This window comes from Tamandua tetradactyla, chromosome 23, assembly GCF_023851605.1.
Source record: "Tamandua tetradactyla isolate mTamTet1 chromosome 23, mTamTet1.pri, whole genome shotgun sequence".
NCBI lineage: Eukaryota > Metazoa > Chordata > Mammalia > Pilosa > Myrmecophagidae > Tamandua > Tamandua tetradactyla.
In genome coordinates this window covers 53,906,506-53,930,484 of record NC_135349.1, presented here as the reverse complement: position 1 = coordinate 53,930,484, position 23,979 = coordinate 53,906,506, and the positions used below count along the sequence as shown (strand labels likewise).

Below are 23,979 nucleotides of genomic sequence, written 5' to 3'. Positions count from 1 at the left end.
CAGACCCCATCATCTGTCACTACAAATTCCTACCTAATCTGGGCTTTACCAGCCCTAAGACAGGCAGAAAAAAATATTCTCAGAGCCACTATATTGCTACTGTAAGAAAATAAAAATTGATAGATTTTGGTCTGTCTTTGAAATTATTAAATAAGATCACTTATTTCTATGAAAGCATCTGACACAGAGCTTGCCAGAGTGTGGATACATTTGCTGGAAGTAGAACATCTGCCCTGTGATCTAGCACTTCTGCTATTTCCTCTCCCCCCAAATCCAGTGCACCACCAAGTCCTTCAAAAGATACCTTGAACATGTCCTAAGCTCTTCAACCACACAGTTTCCAGTTTGGACCAAGTCTTTCTAGGCTGCTGGAATCATCTCCTAATTGGCCACCCTGCCCTCTCTCTGTTGCTGTACTCTCCAGTACATTCTCTCTGTACAGGAACCAGGGTGATCTTTTTAAAATGTAAGATTACATCCCTCCCTGGGAACACTCTTCAGTGGTCTCCCACTACACAGAGAATAAATCCAGGTTCCTCTTAGCAGCCTAAAAGGCCCAGCATGACTTAGCCCTGCTGTCCTCTTTCACCCTCCCTCAACCATGGTTCTACCTGGATACTGTGCTGTAGCCACACAGCCTGCCCCTCTCTCAAACACACCAAGTCCTTTCCCACCTTAAGCTCATGGTGTGTGCTGTGCCTCTGCCTAGATGCTCTTCTCTGAGATCCTGGCATGACTGGTTCCTGCTCCTCCTTCATGCCTCAGCTCAGATGTCACCTCCTCAGACAGGCCTTGCCTGAAGCCCTCCCCCCCACCCCCACCCCGCCGTGGTCATTATTCTCTATCAGATCACCCTGCTCATCTCCTTTGGAGCACTTACCTAAAAAGATCTTGATTGATTTGCTTATTGTTTCCCCCATGAAATGTAGGCTCCGGCAGGCCAGGGACCATGATGTCTTACTATCTGTACTATCCCCTTGACAAATGGTAGGCATTTGAAATCAGCTTGTCATAGCCCTCTTCATTCTTTAAGTCCTACCCCTATAACTTTTCCTTAAAGTGACCAAGGAGAGGTACTAAAAGGCAACTGGGGTCCTGAGATGTCATATCCACCTCCATGACTACTTCTCATCCCCTCTTCTTGCTCTCCCCTTCACTTTCATGATAGGTTTCAAATAACTGCTCTATCCCTTGCATTCATGTACTATTGTCATTCATATTAAACTTTCGCTCTAAAATGGTGTGGGATTGTTGCTTCCTATTGAAACAGAGCTCGAAGGATATTAAGGAATGATGAGAAAAAAAAGAAAGGAAGAAAGAAAGAAAGACACAGACGGGTTCAGGGGGTCTGAAGCTTGAGTTTACTTCAGACAGACTTCAGACAATTTTATTCTTAACCAGATCCTGGTTATATACCACAGGATGACAATAGGCATGCATGCATTTCCTGAGGGAACAGAGTTCTTATCTTTCAGTGTTCTTCCTTCGTACTTAACATTCTCTTCCTCCCAGACTGCTCTACATAACAATCTCCACAGTTTACTGCCGCCATCCTGAGGCCAGCTGCTCCCAACAAAACCTGCAGGTCTTGTTTTAACCCTTGGCTCCTACATGGGATAAGAAAAAAAAATAGGGAGTAGAGCTCCATCAACACAGAAAAATAGCAAGGGGGATTGGGATTAGAATGGCCATCAGCATACAGGGATCCCTTTCCTTTCTCCATCTCCCTAAACCCTAAATCCATACATGTGCTACTGAGGGCTTTGGTGTGGGAGATTGGGTAGGAAGAGGGCAACTGAAATCCAAATCAGAAATCTGGGAGAGACAGAGCGGTGGAGGAGTGTGGGTTAGAGGATGCTCTTCAGCCCTAATGGGTCTTTGGGGAGAGCAGGAAGAACCTCCCTCTGAATCTGCACCCAGCTGGAATGGAAGGAGCCAGGTTTTAAATCTCACTTATAGGTTTTAAATTAACTTCCTCCTCAACTTCTCATTGTATCACCACCATGCTGCCCTTCCCCTCTCCAAATTAGATCAAAATAACTCAATACTCAATCCTTTGAAATTGGATCCACATTTCCTTCCTAACTCTTCCTCCTCACAACACATGTACATCCCTCATCCTTACTGAAACATGAGCACCTCCACTGCCTGGCTCCTTCCATTCCAGGTGGGTGCAGACTCAGGACACCCAGAGAGGTTCTTCCCGCTCTCCCCAAAGACCCATTAGGGCCGAAGAGCATCCTCTGACCAACACTCCTCCACCACTCTGTCTCTCCCAGATTTCTGATATGGATTTCAGTTGCCCTCTTCCTACCCAACTCCCACACCAAAGACCTCACGTTATTTTCACTTCACCTGTGCCTTTCAGGCCTCCATTCTCCCCAAACACGCAAGACAGTTACCCTGATCGGATCTCAGTGATACTCCCTATCTCTACAGGAGAGCATTTTGTGAAACACACCTCCATCCCAGGACAACCACTGCACCCAGGCAGCAAGGACCCATTAGAACCCATGGCACTCTGCTCTCAAGGAACAGTCCTAGTCGGAGAGATTGAATTTTAATTTACCAACCTCTCTAATATTCCTGATCCCCTATGGAAAGGATAGTTGTCTTTTCCTTGGCCTCGTTTTGAAGAACTTTTCTTTCTAAGTGTTTTTACACTCTAATTAGGGACTGTAAACATTTATTGGATATATGAATATCTAAAAGTTATTTTAGCAAATGAGAAATTCTTCCCATACAATCAGGGGACAGGATCAACCCAAGATAGTCTGTACTTTCTGGGGGGCAGAAGAGGCTACTGTACATTTCTCAACTGAGTGCCTCTCCAGCAACTTGTTTTCTGTGCTCCTTACCCCAACTTCTTTATACCTCAAACCACAAAATTTCTGACTTCCTTTTCTCACGGGTTGCTTCAGTTGCACAGGTGCTCTCTGCACATCCTCAACCAGAGCCACAGCTTCCTTGTCATTTCCTGGACACTGCTCCCTCACCCAGGTCTGGATCTACTCTGGCAAGATGGTCAGACATTGCTCCAAAACCAGCAGCTCCAAGATATGCTCTTTTGCATGTGTCTTAGGCCTCAACCACTGACAACAGAGTTTTCCAGAGTTTGCTAAAAGCTTCCTGAGGTCCAGCTACTTCCTGGTAGCAGAACTGCCTGAAGCACTGGCAGAAGGCCTCAGAGTTAGGGTTGTTGCCATGAAGAGCTGGTTTCTGTCCCTGTGAGGAGTCCTTGCTTGGGGATGGGTGTGCCTGGGGATCCCTTGCTGCAGCCATGATATTCCTCAACAGACTGTCTCATTCCGGTTGCCACTTTACCCTGGGGATTAGATTCCACTGGAAAGCCAAGTCCTTCTGGATACCAGTGAAAGGGGTGTCTTTCTGAAATCAAAGGGACCTGAGAATGTCATAGATCACTCAGGGATGTTGAAAAAAAGGTGCAGTTTGGAAGAAGGCTGAAGATGGAAGAAGACAGCATAAAGCTATCCTTTACAACCTTCATTCTGATTCTTGTGATTTACTTTCTAGTCCCTTCCTTTCTCCTTCTACAAATCCAAAACAAGGATCCAAAGCAGAAGTATCAAAAGATATTTTTGATAATGCAGTTTTCTCCCAAGCCAAATTTCTGTATCTGCTAACAGACTACCCAGACTATCCCTCACAATGTAGCCCAGCTGTCCCTTCTCTCGGTCTTTTCCCTGCCCTCACCTTCTCTCAAGAAGTCTGTGCCCCCATTCCCAATTGCCACTTTCTGTAAAGGAAATGTATCTATATGCCTCTCAATTAACAACTTCCTCACTATTACAACCCCCTGATGTTACAAACCTTCCCCATTCTTGCAACAAACAAATGCACAACGGGGACACTACATGATTGTTCAGTTTGTTATACATGTTTTATTTTTCAGCATTTCTTCCCTACTTCTCATAGCAGTAACCTCTTCCTTTGTAAAAAGAGTTCCTCCTCTATTTCCCTGGCTCACATGGAGCTATTAATTACAATACCTTCCCTCCTCCCCAGGAGTGGACACATGACATAAACTGGGCCTATCAGAATTCTTCTCTTGAGATTTTACATACAGAGGGGGCAGGAGAAGTTTTGGATTTCTGAGAAGTCCTAAATTAGGAGGATGTATGATTGGAGCCTTCTGAAACTACATCCCACTCTCTCCTTCTGAAACTACATCCCACTCTCTCCGTTCCAATCCTTCTCTGTGAAAAGGGGCCTGATTGCACAGGGAGCCTCGACATCTGTGGATCCCTGATGCCAGTTTATGTAAGCCATATCTTTAATTAGCTTGAGTTGGGTCTCTATTACTCAAAACAGAAAGAGATGAAAACAAATACAATCCTAATGGGCAAGACAGTATTCTCTTTAAATGCTAGACAACATTAAAATGGATTCAAGTTGCTTTTCTTCCAAAAAATTTTAAGTGCTTTCCCTTATATTCTCTTTACATTTCTGAACAACAGTGAAGGACTAGAGATGCAGAAATCAAAGGTATTATTGTTAGCAGCCCTTTTTAACCGCAGACAAAGAAACTGTAACAAAGCAGTTGTCTTGCCTAACATCACAGACTGTAACTCCTAGGCAGCAAAACTACAATTAGAACCTGTAACTTATCTCATTAAAGATGTTATTTAATAAATGCTATCCTAATTTCATGCGGAAGGCAGAGCCTGGGCTCCTTTTTCCCTTACATCCTACCCGTGGTTAAAATTTAAAACAAAACAAACACACACAAAAACCACACACAAAACTAGTCTTCCACTGAATTGTATACTTGAACGTGGTTAAAATGGGAACTGTCGTACTGTGTATGTTAGCATACACCCCCCCCAAATACTAGTCTGTTGGAAATTTGTTTCATTCTAGCGGGGAGTCCAAATGCTCAGAGGAACGCAGAATAGGGATGGAGAAGTGGGCCGATTTATTTCTCACTCGCAAGTATTTACTGGGAACCTACAATGCATTCCGCGCTAGGGTCAGGCACTCGGGATATGGTGGCTGATAAAAACAACCCTCAGGTTGGAATGAGACGCGCAGGGTCACCGGCAGGGGTGAGTCCGAGTGCCGACTTCAGGGTCGGGGAGTGGGACCCGGCCTGGGCCGGCTCCGGGTGGCGAGGGGAGAGCAGCGGGAGGCGGATGCGCCACCAAGACACCACCCCGACCTGACCCTACCTCCTCTGACAGGCCTCGGAGGGGCCAGAGGCACTGAGCCAGGAACCCTACCGGCTGCGACCAAGCCGAGCACCCAGCGGACGTAACCCTATCAGGCCTCTCCAAACTCCCTCAACCGCTGGCCGGAAGTCCGCGACGCCAGCGGCTCACCGGACTACAACTCCCGGGGTGCACTGCGACGGCTGGGCGCTGTTCTCGCCGGCACTGACAGATGTAGAAGCCAATAGCCGACAGAAATCCCCTTGAAGACCCAATCCCTCTGGAGAGGAGGCGGGCCCTCCGGGTGGTTCCCAGGCGCCTTGTGGGGTCTCTGCGACTAGCGGCTTCGGCTCCGCCCCCAGCCTTTGCTCCTGGGTTCCGGGTCCCCAGTTCCCTGAGAGGTGAGTCTGTGGCAGGTGAACTCCGGGTGCCAGGTGTCCCGCGAACGGCCCGAGCTCGGACCCGGCCACGCAACTGAGCCTTGTGCCGGGTTCCCTCTATTGAGCCTAGTCCGGGGCCCTCTGGGGAGCGGAGCCGGAGCGGGGCGCCCTTGGAGGCCGGAGCCGCCGGGCCTGCGGAGCCTCGGAGGTGGCAACCACCGCACCTCCTTGAGCCTTATAGCCAACTCACAAACACCGGCTCGCGCCGCTGCCTGTCTTAGTTCTTTCTACCCTTTAGCTGCCAGCCAGATGCTCGAGGTCGGTTTAAGCCAGGAGGCGGGAGAGTTGGTGCAAGCCATCTCTGTGACGACGTGAACTTTTCCGAGGCATCTCTGTCAGCCCGGTAGACCATATTGCTCATTTCCTCTGAGACTGAAATAAAAGCAGTATTTACCCCAGTTACCTTTTAGGATGTTATGGTTTTTCTCTCTTTTAAGACAGTCTCAAGAAACTGCTGGAAGGACTGCGGGGGTGTGCTGTCTTGTGAAGGCTAGGAAATGAGAAGGCCCTGTTTGTGCACCCGGCCCTCTAACTGGGCGCTCTCGGCATTCTCAGAGGAGCTTCTTTTCTAGATCATTTTAGCATTCGGGAAGGCTTCCCCAGACTCATGACCCCAGAAGTTTGAACTGTTTACAAGGACAGAGAAGTCTCTCGAGCTCCAAAATGGCGGCTAAAATGGAGATAACTTTGAGCTTGCAGTCCCACACTCTGACCTCCCCCAGACAAGAGAGACACATCATAACAAAGCTAGAGGAGGGGCAGGGGCCCACAGTGCAAAAAACCTGCCCCGATCCTGAGCTTTCCCGCCAGCGCTTTAGACGGTTTTGTTATCATGAGGTATCTGGACCCGAGGAGGCGCTCTGCCGCCTACGACAGCTCTGCCATCAGTGGCTGCAGCCCGAGCAGCACACCAAAGAGCAGATCCTGGAACTGCTAGTACTGGAGCAGTTTCTGACAATCTTGCCCACGGAGATCCAGGCTCAGGCGAGGAAACGGTGTCCAACGAGCAGCAAGGAGATCGTGGCCCTGGTGGAAGATTTCCATAGAGCATCCAAGAGACCAAAGCAATGGGTAAGGAGGGTCCCTGCCGGTCCCCCAGGATCTCTTTTTCATCGGTGGTATTTGATCTCTGGATCTCTCAGTAGTCAGAGTCCAGAAATGAACTGGATGGCTTCTAAAGTTGATTCTGGCCTCAGGGAGTAGGGACAGGTTTCCAGTCAACCCAGCTACTGGCACTTTAGTGAGTTAGTATTGGATCCAGGTTCTTGCCATTCCATGAAGGGCCTCATGTCCCCAGAAGAAGTTTTAAGGTTCTTGAATCTGCTGTCAGATCTCCCTTTCCACTCCCACCGACCCCATTCCTCTTGAAGTTTTCTTCTAATTAGGATTCTTAGACGGTAAGATCATCCTGTTGGGTTGGAATTGGACTATGAGGGAACTTCATTGATTGAACTTTGTTCCAGTGAGGTATATAGCTTTGTGCCTTTGAATCAGGAAGTTAACAGCTCGGTTGCCCAGCATTGCCATTCCTGCCTATTTTCATTCCCCAAGTTAGGGCCCAGGCAGGAAGCATACAACTTTGTGGTTCTAAAAAGGGGAGTGGTTAGAGAATGAGGTGAGACAGTCTTCTGGAACCCTACTACTGCTTAGATCTCCTTACTTGGACAGACTTTGGCAGAACAATTTATTCCAGAACAATTGTTTTTATTGGTCCCCTCACCCTATTGTTTTTCAGTCCTACAGAGCTATTTCCAGCAGAAGTAGGGAAGGTGGTGGGGCAGAGATTGGAAATCCAATGGACCAATATCTTGACTGACCCTGATATTTATGCCAGTTCTCCTCTTATGACTCCAGGCATTGAGAAAGGCTCAAGCTTGAAGAGCAGCCACACAGAAGTATTTACTGATTTGAAAGGACTTCCTTGCCTTCACTTGCTTTGGGGCAGACAGTGGTCTCTTTCCAAGTTGCTCTCCAGGCAGTCATCAGAAGTTCCCAAGTGAAAGGGGCCATTTTAGAGCAAGGGGATATAAAGCTCAGCCAGTCCTTGAGCTTTAATGGACTTGATGGGGTTTGTTCCTAGGTGGCTGTTTGTATGCAGGGGCAGAAGGTACTCTTGGAGAAAACTGGATCTCAACTTGGAGAACAGGAACTGCCAGACTTTCAACTGCAAATCCCTAAGAGGTATCCCAGAGAGAGCTCACCGGAAAGCCAGGCAGGTTCTGAGGACCAGCTGAGCCACCATCATAAGGAACGATTCCAGCTCCTCCAAGAACCAACCACCAAATTGACTGAGACAGGTAAACACTCTACCCCTTTTCTCCCTAACTCTTCTCTCTCTTTCATCAGCCCTTTATGTCCATCTAAGCATCTAAGTATAACACAAATAGGTATTTTTTTAATGTATATAATAATAGATGTATATTCTCTAAAAAATTCACTAATTAGAATGGTAATGAGAATATAAATAAGGAGTATGTTTTCAGCATTTTCTGTTAATGAATATGTGACAATCCAGGACGCAAGGATTCTGTTGCCCATTTTTTTGTCCCTTTCAGAGATTCTTGTAATGAAGACAGATTCAGATATGACCACTAAAATCACTGATGAATTTCTATCCAGGCCATGCCTGAGTTCATCACTTAAAATGGTGCCATATTTAAAAAGGGCCTAAAGAATATTCTACTTGTTAGAGAAGAAGCCCCTTTCCATATTATTTTCTACCTCCTCCCCAGCCTTCCCCCATGGCATTGTTTGTACTTTAAATCCCCTGTGCCTACTTGCCTGTCTCTGGTATGATGGGAATATAATAGCTGGCCCCATTCTGCACAATCCTGTGATCCCTAAGAATGAATGAAAGTACCCATTTGGTCAGTTTTGGTGATGTGAATATGGGGTCTGGTCAGCAGGTTAGAGAAAAGGGTTGTAAAGAGATTAGAGCTTTATTTCCTTATGATATGCTGCATTCAGTGAAAAATGTTGGTTTGATTATTCTCAGAACTCAGGAAAAGGAGAAGGCCTGGGCATCCAGTAGAAATTAGGACCCTGTCTGAGGCCCCTGCCCCATAACCTGTCACCTTCATGGCCCTGTTGAGGCAGCTGGATGTGTGTGCCTGACACTGTCTCCTTTTATTTAATCCCTAAGGGGTGGGTTACCATGTTCCCCATCTCTAAGATCCAACAATGCCTTTCTCTGCAGATATGTCGTCCAGTACAGTAGCCACTAGTTACATGTAGCTATTTAGTTTTTTTAATTGAGATATAATTGTTGTACTAGTGGATTTTACTGTCTTCACAGAGTTGTGTAATCATTACCACTATGTAGTTCCAGAACATTTCTGTCATCCCTAAAAGAAACCCTATACCCATTAGGAGTCACTTCCCATTCCCTCTTACCCCCAGCCTCTGGCAACCACTAATCTACTTTCTGCCTCTCTGGATTTCCCTTTTCTGGACATTTCATATAAATGGGATTATACAATATATGGCCATTTGCGTACTGCTTCTTTCACGTACATCATGTTTTCAAGGTTCATCCATGATTTTCTTGCCAAATAATATACCATTGTAAGGCTATATCACATTTTGCTTATCCATTCTCCAGTTGATGGTCTCCTCAGTTTCTACTGTTTGTCTGTCATGAATAATGCTGCTGTGAACATCAGTATTCAAGCTTTGGTGTGCACATGTTTTCATTTCTCTTGGGTATATACCTAGGATTAGTAGTGCTGGGCTGTATGGTAAGTCTATGTTTAACTTTTTGCAGAACTGCCAGACTATTCTCCAAAGCCACTATACCATTTACATTCCCACTAGCAATTTATGAGGGTTCTAATTTCTTCCTTGTCAACACATGTAATTGCCCATCTTTTTTTTTTTTTTTTTTTTTCCTGCATGGGCAGGCACTGGGAATCGAACCCAGGTCTCTGGCGTGGCAGGCAAGAACTCTGTCTGCTGAGCCACCATGGCTTGCCCTGTCCATCTTTTTTATTATAGCCAACCTTGTAGGCAAAAAGTGGTATTCATTGTAGTTTTGATATGCATTTCCCTAATAGCTAATGACATTGAACATCTTTTCATGTGTTCTTATTGGCTTTTCATGTATATTTGGAGAAATATCTATTCATGTCTCCATCCTATTTTTAAATTGGGTTGTTTTTCTTTTTGTAATTGAGTTGTAAGTGTTCTTTATATATTCTGGATCTAAATACTTAACAGATATATGGTTTTCAGACATTTTTCTCCCATTCTGTGATTATCTTTTCATTTTCTTGATAGTATCCTTTGCACAGATTTTTTTAATTTTGATGAAGGCCAATTTATTTTTCTTTGATTGCTTGTGCTTTTGATGTTAGGTCTAAAAAAAGTTGCCTAATCCAAGGTCACAAAGATTTACACCTCTGTTTTCTTCTAAGAGTTTTGTAGATTTTAGGTCTTACATTTAGGTCTTTGATCCATTTTGATTTTATTTTTGTGTATGGTGTGAAGTAGTGGGTCAAAATTCATTTTCTTGCATGTGGCTATCCATTTATCCCTGTACCATTTGTTGAAAGGACTGCTCTTTCCCCATTGATTTGTCTTGGCACACTTATCAAAACTCAGTCACCCATGAATTTATGGGTTGGCTATTTAAATTAAAATTAAATAAAATTTAAAATTCAGTTCCTTAGTCACACTAGCTACAGTTCAAGTGTTCAGTAGCCACATGTGGCTAGTGGCTACAGGATGAACAGCGCACGCTAAAAATTTTCCACATAATGGGAGGGAGTACTGGACAGTACTACTCTAGAGCCTCAATTTGTGCACAGGCCATTCCAGTTCATTTCCATCCTCATCCTTAGTCCTGTCAGTAAAAACTTGGGGGATTTCTATAAATTAAGATGAATGACTGACATATCTTCCAGTTTCCAAACAACTTTCCTGACAACTTTGTTGTCACTGACTGGACTTACTGTCCTTTAAGGAGAAGGTGGTTGTCAGTCAGTGCCCATGTGAGGGGTCTTTGTTAAGATAGCTCAAGCACTGAACTATTCGAGTGAAATTTGCAGTTTGAGATTTCAACTCTCCTCCTTCCTTTACTCATTAGTCAAAATTCAGTTTGATGGATTTGCTTTTCCCTTTTCTGCCTTTCCTGAACTTTTCCCTAAAGGTAGAGATAAGGTTGGTCAGTTGGACAACTTGGTTCCTAACTTTAATATAAATAGAATCATCTCAGGAGCTTGTTAACTATGTAGATTCCTAAGTCCTCATATAGAAATTCTGACCTTGCAAATTTGGGGAGTGGTGTGGAGCTTTCATGCTTAACAAGTGCTGCCTGATGAGTGTAACATAAGTCAAATGATGAATCACACTTTGAGAAGCCATGTGGTATATTTCATAACTCTTTTGTTGAGGTTCATTCTTGAAACCTCAAAAAATGAAACTCTTTCTAATTACAGAGCCTACCAGAATAAGAAATGACAACAAGGAAAATCCACAACAAGAAGGGGCCAAAGGAGCAAAACCATGTGCAGCACCAGCTAGCCGATCAAAAGGGAATGGTCTGCAGAGTGCTGAACCTAGAGGGGTGACTCTGAGTGAACCCCGGTTGTCAAGGAGACAGGTCAGCCCTACAAAAGCTCAAAAGCCATTTGCTCACTACCAGAAACATTGCAGGGAACTCGAATACATCAGCAGCCCCCTGAAAAGCCACCCACTGAGGGAGCTGAAGAAAAGCAAAGGAGGTAAAAGAAGCTTCAGTAGTCATTTGGAACGTCTTGGGCACCCACCAACCCGCTCAGCAAAGAAACCTTACAAATGTGATGACTGTGGGAAAAGCTTCACATGGAATTCAGAGCTGAAAAGACACAAGAGAGTCCACACAGGAGAGAGACCATACACATGCGGAGAGTGTGGAAACTGCTTTGGGAGGCAGTCGACCCTGAAACTGCACCAGAGGATCCATACTGGAGAGAAGCCATACCAGTGCAATCAGTGTGGGAAAAGCTTTCGCCAGAGTTCAAACCTTCACCAGCATCACAGACTCCACCATGGAGACTAAATATGATCGTTTTTCATGTTCAGAAGGAAAGTATTTGTACTTTTCCTTTCCTTTACTTGCATGTAAATCACAGAGACCATCTGTGTGGCTTACAAGGAAAGGAAGAGGTCTCTGAGGAACTAGTGCACACTGGCTGGTGACAAGACTGCAGAGGCTTACTGTACAAGGCCATGCCCAGTGTCAAGGGTGAAGAGATGGTAGGTCAGGGCATTGGGTCAAGAATAGCAGCTCCCATTAGAGAGCAGGGAGAAACTGCTAAGAGAGAAACAAGATGTGCCTGCAGATGCCCCTTCATTGTTAAATCTTCTTCCCATTGCTTTATTTAGCCTCTGAAATAGGTTCAAGTGTAAATTCTATATATCTGTACTTATGCATTTGCTGTCATATCAGACAATTTTTATGATGCTCACATTTATTTGATAAAGATGAGTGATCCATCAGAACTTTAAGGTATAAGTTAATTGGTATTCCTTCTGCAATTTCTGGCTGTTGGTGACAGAGGGACTGCATTATGTGAGAGTATGTGTGTATATGTGTGAGGGGAGGGTTTCCAAATATTTAAAAAGTATATTTACAGAAACAAAAAACTACATTTGAGGGATCCTCTTTAGATCAAACACCTTTGATTTAAAAAAAGAAAGCCCACCTGTTACTCCAAACCCACTGTAAGAGAAGGGAAAGGCTATAGAGAGAAGCAAGTAGTAGATAAAGATGGCTGTCAAAAAATTAACCACCCATAAATTGAAGCATTAAAGGGTTTATTGAGAGAGGAAAACTCTTTGTGAGCAGAGACAACTCAAACCTGAGGAGTCAGAGGGAGTCTCAATAGCCACGTGGTCACAGGTGCTTGTAAAGACACTTAGAGAATTTCCAAGTGGGAGTTTACAATGACTAGCTGACCTTGAAGTTTCTTATTACATACGGTGGGTCTTACAGATCGGGAAACAGATGTACATTGATTGGTGTGGTATGCTTGTCCATTCTGATAAGTTTTCTTCACTGGACTGAAACTGGCTTATCACCAGGTATTTAACTGATACTTAACTGTAGATCTATAGGCTGTTTTCTATTTTCTTAGAAGGCCCCTGAGGTCAGTGGTTTTTGTCTGTTGGAAAATTCTTTCTCAAAAAGGGGTTATTCCCAGCAATGCCCAAGGCAGGCAGCCATTTTATTTTATTTAACACAGCTAAGGAGCTGTAGGGGACTTTCTTTTTAAATGTAACAACATACAAACACAAACATTCTTCCACATGATCATTCCATTCTTGGTATATAATCAATAATTCACAACATCATCACATAGTTGTATATTCATCACCATGATCACTTCTTAGAACATTGCATCAATCCAGAAAAAGAAATAAAAAAGAAAAAAATTCACACATACCATACTTCTCTCTCTCCCCCTCACCGATCACCAGCATTTCAATTTATTAAATTTATTTTAACATTTGCTCCCCCTATTATTTTTTTAGTTTAATCCATATGTTTTACTCATCTGTCAATAAGGTAGATAAAAGGAGCATCAGACACAAGGTTTTCACAATCACACAGTCACACTGCAAAAGCTATATCACTATATAATCAACTTCAAGAAACATGGCTCCTGGAACGCAGCTCTACCTTTTCAGGCACTTCCCTTCCAGCCTTTCCATTACACCTTAACTAAAAAGGTGATATCTTTATACTGCATAAGAATAGCCTCCAGGATAATGTCTCCACTGTTTGGAATCTCTCAGTCATTGACACTTTATTTTGTTTCAATTCTCTCTTCCCCCTTTTGGTTGAGAAGGTTTTCTCAATCCCTTGATGCTGAGTCCCAGCTCATTCTAGGATTTCTGTCCCACATTGCCAGAAAGGTCCACACCCCTGGGAGTCATGTCCTGCATAGAGAGGGGGAGAGCAGTGAGTTTGTTGTGTTGACTGAGAGAGAGAGAGAGAGGCCACAACTGAGCAACAAAAGAGGTTCTCTGGGGGTGACTTTTAGGCCTAATTTTAAGTAGGCTTAGCTTATCCTTTGCGGGGTTAAGTTTCATATGAACAAACCCCAAGATTGAGGGCTAGGCCTATTGCTTTGATTGTCCCCACTGCTTGTGAGAATATTAGGAATTCTCCACATGGGGAAATTGAATTTTCCCCTTTCTCGCCATTCCTCCAAGGGGGCTTTGCAAATACTTTTTTATTCACTGTTCAAATCCCTCTGGGATTTATCAGGACATCACTCTGGACAAGCTCTAGGACACTTCTTGCCCCTCTCTTTTCTCACTTAGCCCAGTAGCTTTAAGAATGACAGAATGCTTGGGGTGATGAAAGTGTTCTAAACCTGGGTTACGGTAATGGTTATGCCACTTGATAAACTTATTTAAATTCATTGAAATGGTGAATTTTATGATATGTAAATTATACATCAATTAAGTTTCTTAAAAATGAGAAAATGTATTTATACCAAATATTAAGTTCCTGAAACTCGAATTTAGATCATCTAATCTCACCTCCTCATTTTTTCCAAGTGGAAATTAAAAACCAGTCAGAATGCAATTCTTAGTCATCCTGGACCAGCTAGCTGATCTCTTGGTTTAGAGAAAAATTTTGGCAGAATGGTGCACTATCTCAAGCAGGAAATAGTGGTAGAAAGTGGTTTTGGTTGCTTTTAGCTTCTTGCTTCCATGGCTTTCTCTTTTTCTCAATTTCATTCTCTTCTAAAGGACTCCAATAATAGTAAGACCCATCTTGATCAAGGTGGGTCATACCTTAACTAAAGTAGCCTCATCAAAAGCTCCTACTTACAATAAATAGGCTCACACCCACAGGAGTGGACTTTTTTTTCACATGGGCAGGCATCTGGAATTGAACCTGAGTCTCCGTCATCGCAGTTGAGAACTCTGCCACTGAGCCGCTGTTGCCTGCCCTGGATTAGATTTTAAGAACATGTTTTTCTGCGGTACATAACAGCTTTAAACCACCACACACCACAACTAGTAAACAGCAGCCTTGGAATTTGAGCTGGGTGTAATTTCAAAGTCTGTGTTCTTCATCATTAGGCTGCAAATTACTCCCTCCGTGTTGTAACTACCAAGACTCCTCTTGGGAATCAGGGCTTTGTGGTTGTTCTTATTACTGATTGAACTGAAGCCCTGAAATGAGGAGAGAGGTAGGATGAGAAAGATGAGGAACCTGAAAAGTAAGGTCCTTAGGAAGGTATGTCACTCTGAGAGAAGACAGATATTTCAGGAACAGAAATCTAGGGCAAACTTTTCCGATTTGGGCCTCCATCAGAGTGTGCCACCAGGCAGCTTGACTGTTCCATGTTGGAAGGGGAACACTTAAAAGATTTCCTGGGCACACGCCCCAGGAACAAGATGATCAGAATGAATAGACAAAAGGTGTCATATCCAAACAGTGGCATACTATTCTGCCAGAAAAATGAATGAAATACTGATTCATGCTACATGGATGAATCTTGTAAACATTCTTCTAAGTGAAAGAAGCTAGGGAAAACGGTCACATATTGTATGATTCCGTCTGTATGTAGTGTCCAGAATAGGAAAATCCATGGAGACAGAAAGTAGGGTAGCAGTTGCCAAGAGCTGAGTGGAGAGTGGAATGAGGAGTGAGTTCTAATGAGTACAGAGATTCTTTAAAATATATATATATATATATATATATATATATATAATTGAGATATATTGTGATATATTGATGTGATATATTGATTATATATCACATGCCACACAGTCATCCAAAGTATACAACAGAGATTCTTTTTGGGGTGATGAAAATGTTCTGGAATTAGATGACGGAGATAGTCACATAACCCTGTGAATATACTAAAAAACACTGAATTGTACTCTTTAAAGGGGTAAATTTTATGATATGTTAACTATATCTCAAAAAAGAAAAGAAAGAAAAAGAACATAGTGGAAAGCTCCCCAGCCTGAAGCCTGCAGTGCACGTTCTGCAGCCAGGTGAGCCAGTCCCTTGGGCAGGAATTGTGGCTGCCCCAGACCCAGGACTGGACAGTGGAAACAGGGACCAGGTATTCTGCTGCTGCTCCCAGATCTTGTTTCTTGGCTCCAGTCAGGTCCCACTACACTCGCCTCCTCATGGCTCAGAACCAGCCCACTTCTGAAGTCTCACTGCAGATTCTATCCAGGAGCGGGTGGAAAACACACCTTTGAGCCCACCTGGGGAAGGAACCTTTAAATACATTACAACTTGGCAGGCAACCAGACAACAGGCGAGGCAGTGCCTCAGGCATAGCCATGGCTTTTCTGAGGACAAAAGTGTGACACAATCATCTCCTGTCTCTAGTTACTTGTTTGGCACCTGATAAGGCAGAGCCAGTCTAGAGGAACCTACAAAAGCCTACATTGGTCCTGTGAATGACTCAGGGCAAATTGTAGAGGATCTTCTAGAAGAGATGGTCAGAGTCCTCTCTGATCCAGAATTTGAGGTCCTGTTGTCAGGGACCATTGCAAAGAAATCAGACATGTGCCCTCAGGAAAAGAAAAGATCTGAGCCAAGGAAGAAAGTCTTCTCTGATGAAGTTTGCTTCTAGAGAGCAGGGGGACATCCTGATGTGGGAGGCAGGGTTGGTGGCACTTAGTTATATCCCAAAGGATGAGTCACCTGGGTGAGGTGCGGAAGGGAGCAGGAAGTGAGCCTCTGAAGGCAGATTAAGTCCATTCTCTGTCACTTCGATGGTCTACTCTGTCCTTAGCCTCTCCCTAAAACCCCACAGAAACTCTTCCACGTGCCCAGTTGATCGACACCATGCAAGTCTGTGTTCCCTTCCAGCAGTTGGGTTCTATGAAAGGAAACAGAACCTAAGCCAGGACATATTTTTTTTGTTGTTTAATTTTCTTATTTATCTATTTTTTAGGGGACTTCATTCTTATATTAACATCCAAGTTCTGTTTTTTATTTTGGTTGTACAGTATTGAGCAAATACTAACCATTTTAACAGCTCCTCTCAAGATACTGTGCACAGAGAAGGCAAAACCAGCTTTACTATAAGGTCTGCACACAAAAAGGTCAAGCTGTTAGCATAAATGTTTTCACATCTCTGATAATGTTTATTTCTTGCATGTTACATATTATATGTAAATACGTTTTATTACAGTTTTTAAAATATGTATTTCAACATTTTTTTACTTCTAAAGTTATTTATGTTTTTATTGGGGATTTAATTCACATATCATAAAATTCACCCTTTTAAAGTGTACAATTCAGTGGTTTTTAGTATGTTCACAAAGTTGTGCAACCAGACATCTTTTCATTTTTGTAAAGTTTTATACTGGTGACAAGTACAATATAATGCTTCCCATTTGAACCACTCTCAAGTATACAATTCAATGTCATTAATTACATTCACTGTGTTATGCTTCCATCACCACTATCCATTATCAAAACTTTACCATCACCCTAAATAGGAACTCTGTACTCATTAAGAAGTAACTCCCCTTTCCCTACCCCTTCCCTTGTTGACTCATGTCTTTTGGGGAGAGACAAATATTACTTCTTTGCAAGGAGTTGGGTGCTGTACTGGTCATAAAGTTAGCACACTGCTGCAATACAACCTGTCCAGGAGTCAGCTTAGGTCAGTAGAAAGAGAAGCTAGTACTGCAGCTAACTAGTTACCAAGCTGTTAAGAGATCTATTCCTCACTTTCTTTATCAGTAAAATAAGGGGGTTAGAAAAAAAATACTCTCTGATTTTCTTTTCAGTTCTACCCTGGGCTGCCCATCAATACCTTGAAGGTTGGGGTTTGCCTTGGGCCAAAATTAAGGTGACGCTCAGAGTTTAGTACCCGGACTCTTGTTTAAGGCCCTAGAGATAAGACCCCAGGGGGAGGAGGTAGCAGAAGGGTGACATTTGCTCAGGATATCCCCCCTAATTTTCCCAAGTTAGTGAGCTTATCACCCACCCATCTCCTGCTCACTCATTGGGCTGCTTCCCACCCAGCACCCTAGTTTCCTAGTTTCCAAATTCTCCATCAGGGTTCCCTCTGGAGGCTGGTCCTGAACCCAATCTGGGTCTCTCAGCCCCGACACAGGCAGCTCCACGATCTGCTCCTTGGTGCACATCTTGGACTTTGGCCACTGATGGCACAGTTCCTAGAGGCAACTAAGCTCAGACAGCTCCTCCTGGAGGAGGATTCTAAGTCACTGACAGAAATGTTTCAGAGCAGGCTGGGTTCCCAGCCCTTAGTGGCACCTTTTATCAGGAGACCTTCTAGTTTAGGGAGGATAGGGGGGTCTAGGGTACTAGTTCGCAGCCTCCCTGTGGCGCAGGGACACCCTCATTTCAGATGAGACTGGCCCTGGGCACTTCGTGAATCCTGTCTCTCTGTAGGGTTGGTTGAGCATCTGGGTTCGCCAACTTCTGGCAGTTTTTCCCTAGAAATAGAGACAGTAGGGGTGAGCAGAAAGAGTTTATTATACATGTGGTCAGCTGACACAGCAGCTCAAGCCCTTGTGTGGTTCTTCATTAGAGACTCCAGCTCTCTGTCCTGTGCCCTTTCCAGAAGGCTCCAACCAATTAATCTCAAGTTACTGTTTAGCTCACAGCTCAACATCATCTCCTAGGTTCCCTGGCTGAGTAAATGCCCTTTCATGCATTTTCACAATAAAATTTACCTCTTTTTCGTGGCACTTAACCACAGCTGCAACTGTACACGCATTTGTGTAATTAACACACATTTCTTTCTGAGCTGTAAGCTTATGACACAAGAGATCTTTCCACAGGCTCCAAGTCACCCGCACCGCTAGCCTCCTCACCTCCGCCTCCTTGGCTTCACTCGCCCCAAACTGTTTATTCCCTCCCACATCTGTCGTGCAGTCGCCCCCTCCCCTGAGTCCCAGCCGCAGGCTCGCATCTCGTTCGGCTGTTCCAACCGCCTCCTGGGCGCCAGGCTTCTCCCCACTCTAGTCCGGATCCGATCCAGGGCGGATAACATCCAACACCGCGTCCCCCTTCCTGCCTCCCAGCCCGGCGCCCCTCACCACCGCGCGCCTCCCTGCAGTGGACCGGGGACGGCGCGGGGATGCGGAGGGCCCGGGCGGGGGTCGGGGTGCTACGCCCCCTCCGCGGGGCCAGGAGCTCGCTAGGCGGGTGGGGTCGGGAGCCCCTGGGCCCCCGCGCCGCAGCTCGCGGAATCCCGTCCGGCCAAAGCCCAAAGAGCCAAACCCGTCCAGGCAGTCCCGGGACACTCGAGAATAAGAACCCACGAGCGAGGACAAGCGAGATGGGAAGGCGAGGCCTCTGCAGGAAGTATCCTCCCACTTCCGCTCTGATTGGGCCCTTTGGGTGCCAGCGAGGAAGCCTCGCGGTCCATTGCCTGTTGCAGCCGTCAGTGTGGCGAGAGGTGCCGTGATGCCTTCTGGGAAATGTAGTTCCGTCCGTCTCGGCCCCAGCTCAGCGTGGGAGGCGAAGCGCAGGTGTGTACTTGGGGCAGTTGGTCCCGGATCTCAAAGGCTGACTTGGAAAGTCACTCGCTAGGCTCGTTTATTCATGCCGCAAATATTTATTGAGTGCCTACTGCACATCAGGGACCTCTAAACGCCGGGGGTACTATGGTGAGCCTTAAAAACTGTCTAGAGAAGGAGACAGACATGAATCAAATAATTGCATAAACAAACGCAAAGCTGAAAGTACAGCTACTAAGAAAAATTAAACAGGAGCTACATGGGGGAAGTGCTTGGGGATCTACTGTAGATAGGAAGGTCAGGGCCTCGGAGCCTTCTGCAGGACAGTCACGAGATTGCGATAATGAATGACTCCTCAAATAGATATACCGAGTTTTGCGCATACAACATCTCATGTGAACCTTACAGAGTTTGAGAAAGTCTTTATTTTCCTCTTATCATACACAATATAAACAGCTCACAAGCAGGTGAGCAATTTGACAGCATAATTCCATCAATTCCATCCTGTCTCCAACTTCCCAAGGTATACCCTACAATCCAGCTCTATTTTCTGCATGTTTAAAATGTAAATGATCATGATGAAATAAACCAGGAAAAGTGCTGATAGAACAGGAAGTCCTGGCACATAACAAGCACATGATTAGCATTAGCCATTTTTATTACTATTTGTCTCGGTTTTCAAGGCTTCTATGACATATTCAATAAAAATAATTTTTTGGCTCATGGTTTATAAGGCTAGAAGTCAAACATAAAGCTCTCAGCAAGGGTATGCTTTCTCCACAAAGTCTGTAGCTGGCCTCCCTCAGTTCTTGAGATTCCTTGGCTTGTATCTCTGCATCCTAATCAAATGGTGATTTCTCTGTCCTTGTGTCAGCAATTTTACTTTCCACTGACTTCCAGCTTCTGGGTCCTCCCTGTCCTTACATAACAGCTTCTAAATTTCTTTCGCTTATAAAGAACTCCAGTAATATGCTTGAAGACCCACACTGATTCAGTTGGCCACACCTTAATTAAAAGTAACATCTTCAAAAGGTCCTTGAACAAAAACTCAAGGACCTTGAGCAAAAACTCATGAACACGTGAATTCACACCCACAAGAATGGGATTAAGTTTAAAGACAAGTCTTTCATATGGAGTTCAACCTCCCACACTATTCTAATTTCCTCTCTAATTCTATACTCAAACTTACATATTATTTTGTTTGCTTGTTTGTTTGTTTGATTGTTTGGTTTTTTGGCATGGGCAGGCTCCAGAAATCAAACCCGGGTCTCCAGCATGGCAGGTGAGAATTCTGCCACTGAACTACCATTGCACTGCCCTATATATTTTTTAAACTTTTTTATTGTATAATGTAACATATATACAAAACAAAGAAAGAAAAAAGCAGTAGTTTTCAAAGCACTCTTCAACAACTAGTTACAGGGCAGATCCCAGAGTTTGTTATAGCTACCATACCATCATCTCAGATTTTTCCTTTTAACTGCTCCAGAACATAGGAGGCTACAGGAATATATATTTTTTATCATCACAATCAACTTTTTGCGTGTGTGAAAAATAACAAATATATAAAAAAGCAATAGATTTCAAAGCATAGCACAACAATCTTGTAGAACAAATTTCAGAGTTTGGTATGAGTTACAATTCCACAACTTTAATTGTTTACTTCTAGCTGCTCTGAGATACTGGAGACTAAAAGAAATACCAATTTAATGAATCGGCAATCATACTTATTAAACCCTACCTTTTTTGTGTAACTCCTCCATCACCTTTTATCTTTCTCTCACTCTTTAAGGGTATTTGGGCTATACCCATTCTAATGTTTTCATGTTGGAAGGGGCTGTCAGTAGTATGGGGTAGAGAGATGGAACTAGCTGATGTTTTGGAGAGGCTGGGCCCTCCAGGTTTCAGGACTTATCTGGCCCAAGGGCATATCTGGAGGTTGTAGGTTTCTGCAAAGTTACCTTAGTGCATGGAACCTTTGTTGAATCTTAAATATTGCCCTAGGTGTTCTTTAGGATTGGCAGGAATGGTTTTGGTTGGCGTTTGGCAAGTTATGATAGGTAGGAATGTCTAACTGAAGCTTGCATAAGAGTGACCTCCAGAGTAGCCTTCTGAGTCTATTTGTACTCTCTGCCACTGATACCTTATTAGTTACACTTCTTTCCCCCCTTTTGGTCAGGATGGTGTTGTTGATCCCACAGTGCCAGGGCCAGACTCATACCTGGGAGTCATCTCCCACGCCTCCAGGGAGATTTTCACCCCTGAATGTCATGTCCTATGTAAGGGGAGAGCAATGATTTCACTTGCAGAGTCGGGCTTAGAGAGAGTGAGGCCATATCTGAGCAACAACAGAGGTCCTCCAGAAGTAACTCTTAGGCATACCTGTAGGTAGGTTACACTTTTCTGCTACCTACATAAGCTTCACAAGAGCAAGCCTCAAGGTCAAGGGCTTGGCCTATTGATTTGGGTGTCCCTAACATTTGACACAGTATCGGGGATTCCCGGTGGTAAAGTTTATTAATAACATATTTTTTCTCCCATCCCTCAAGAGACTTTGCCAATACTTTTTAATTATCTGCTTAATATAATTTAGGATGTATCCAGGCATTACATTAAGCTATACGTTCTTATTCTGGGCTCCTCGTGTTTCAGTTGTTCAAATGAGCTATCCAGACAAGTTGATTTAGTTTAGGTGCTACAGAAAATTTACGTTCTGGACAAAATACACCTTTCTTTCTTTGGTCTTAAAGAGTAAGTGCACTTGTAAAATTTAGACAATGTCTTCCTTACCGCTGTGTTCTGAATTACCTTAATCCTGACCTGATCAGCTTCTCAAACTTACCTATTATTTTTATTTCTTGGAGAGGTTGTAGATTTACAGAAAAATCATGCAAAAATACAGTCTTCATTTACACCCTCATACACACAATATGCCCTAATAACATTTTGCGTTAGTTTGGTAATTTTGTTACAATTCATGAAACAATATTATTATAATTATTTATTAACTAGAGTCCATAGTTCATATTAGGGTTCACTGTATGATGGAATCCTCTGATAAAAAAAAACACGTTTATTCTAGTACCAAATTTTGCAACCTAAAATTTCCCCCTTTGAATCGTGTTCAAATATGTAATTCAGTGGAATTAATTATGTTCACAATGTTATGCTACCATTGCCATCATCCGTCTCCAAAACTATTACATCACCCCAAACAGAAATTCTGCACTGTTTAAACATTAACTCCCTCATCACTACCCCATGCTAGCCCCTGGCACCCTGTATCCTAGTTTCTGACTCTATCATTTGCTTATTCTAATTATTTCCAACCAGTGAGATCATACAATGTTTGTACTTTTGTGCCTGGCTTATTTTACTAAACGTGGTATCTCCAAGATTCATCTATATTGTCCCATGTATCAGAACTTCATTCCTTTTCATGGCTGAATAATATTCCATTGTATATACTTACCAAATTCATTGGCTGATGAACATTTGGATTGCTTCCATTTTTTTTTTGGCAATTGTGAATAATGACGCTATGAATATTGGTATAAAAATGTCTGTTCACGTCCCTACTTTCAATTCTTCTGAGTATAACCTACTAGTGGGATTGCCAGATCATATGGCAGTTCTGTACTTAGCTTCCTAAGGAAACGCCAAACTGTCTTCCACAGTGGCTGTACCATTTTCCTTTCCCACCAGCAATGAGTAAGTGTTCCAGTTTCTCCACATCTTCTCCAACCCTTGTAGTTTTCTCTTTGTCTAATAATGGCCATTCTAGCAGGTGTGAAATATTTCATTATGGTTTTGATTTGCATTTCCCTAATAGCTAGTGATAGTGTGATCTTTTCATGTGCTTTTTAGTCATTTATATTTCCTCTTTGGAAAAATGTCTATTCCAGTCTTTTGTCCATTTTTTTTAAGCTGGAATCATTTTTTATATTTAAATACAAAACGTGAGGACTGACTTTTTTTAAACACACAAAGGTCTAACAGCCAAAAAGCACAGAGGAAATGAGCTTCTGCTCTGTTCTCCAGTCTCCAACATGTAGTCAAGGCCACTGCCAGCCTTCCCTCCTCCTCCCCAGCACACCGAGGGATTGGGAGTGGCCGCTTCACACTACAGCTATAATGCCTTTTGTCTGTTTCATAAGCTGTGTGTATGTCCTTCCCCAACATCTCCAGTCAAAAAACAAAAACAGTCATCAACGGTCAGGGGATCCCCCCTCCACTGGCATCAGTTCCTCCCTCACGATGGGATAGCCAGGGAGCTTCTGCTGAGGAGCAATTTAGTGAAAGGGCTGGGGTGGCCCGAGTTGGAGTGACCACCTGCATGGCTGCACTCTGGTATCAGAGTAACAAGTCAGGACAGTGTGAGGGCACAGTTGCAAGCTGGGAGTCTCTGAGAAACTAGGAAGCCTTCTCCTCACTAGGTTTAGATAATATCAGTGTGTCAAAGTTAAAAAAAAAAATCCAAATAATCAGCAATTCAAACGCTATTGAATTTCACATTTCTCCAACCAAGGCAGCTCCAAGATAGAAATAAGAATCTAGATCTTTCCAGGAAGTGAAGGTAGAGCCCCTGCCTTTCCTCCTGACAGCCCTGTTTGGGGCCCTAGAAGTATCTGCCACTGCTGTTGCTCCATTTGCAATTTCTCAGCCTCAAAAACAACAGGAAGGACCAGGATCATAAAGTAAGTGGTCCCAACCCACAAGACTGAACTGGAAAACCTGTACATTTTTTGAGCCACAAAGAGGAAGAGATTAAATATGGCTCCCTCGGTGGATCAGGCCCTCTCCAGGAACATCTTCGTCAGACCCCACAATCTCTTTGACAGGGTCTCATCTAGCTCCTCGTCATCGTCCTCTTCCAGCTCCTCTTCAGTCTTCTTGGCATTGCCCTG

General features: G+C 43.8%; 1 protein-coding gene across 1 annotated transcript; it reads left to right on the top strand.

Annotated features, from left to right (window-relative positions):
- Window positions 1–5,348: 5,348 nt before the first annotated feature.
- On the top strand, window positions 5,349–14,687 carry ZNF174 (zinc finger protein 174). The gene is made up of 4 exons (XM_077142027.1): window positions 5,349–5,569; window positions 6,046–6,679; window positions 7,689–7,905; window positions 11,044–14,687. Exons 2-4 carry the CDS (start codon window positions 6,272–6,274, stop codon window positions 11,643–11,645), a joined length of 1,227 nt encoding a protein of 408 aa, XP_076998142.1. The 5' UTR covers window positions 5,349–5,569; window positions 6,046–6,271; the 3' UTR covers window positions 11,646–14,687.
- The last annotated feature ends 9,292 nt before the right edge of the window (window positions 14,688–23,979 follow it).

Excerpts from the sequence above, each read along its gene's own strand:
- ZNF174 (XM_077142027.1), top strand. The coding sequence starts at position 6,272 with ATGGCGGCTAAAATGGAGATAACTTTGAGCTTGCAGTCCCACACTCTG. Across the intron at positions 6,680-7,688 it reads CCAAGAGACCAAAGCAATGG|GTGGCTGTTTGTATGCAGGG; the intron begins GTAAGGAGGGTC and ends GTTTGTTCCTAG. Across the intron at positions 7,906-11,043 it reads CACCAAATTGACTGAGACAG|AGCCTACCAGAATAAGAAAT; the intron begins GTAAACACTCTA and ends TTCTAATTACAG.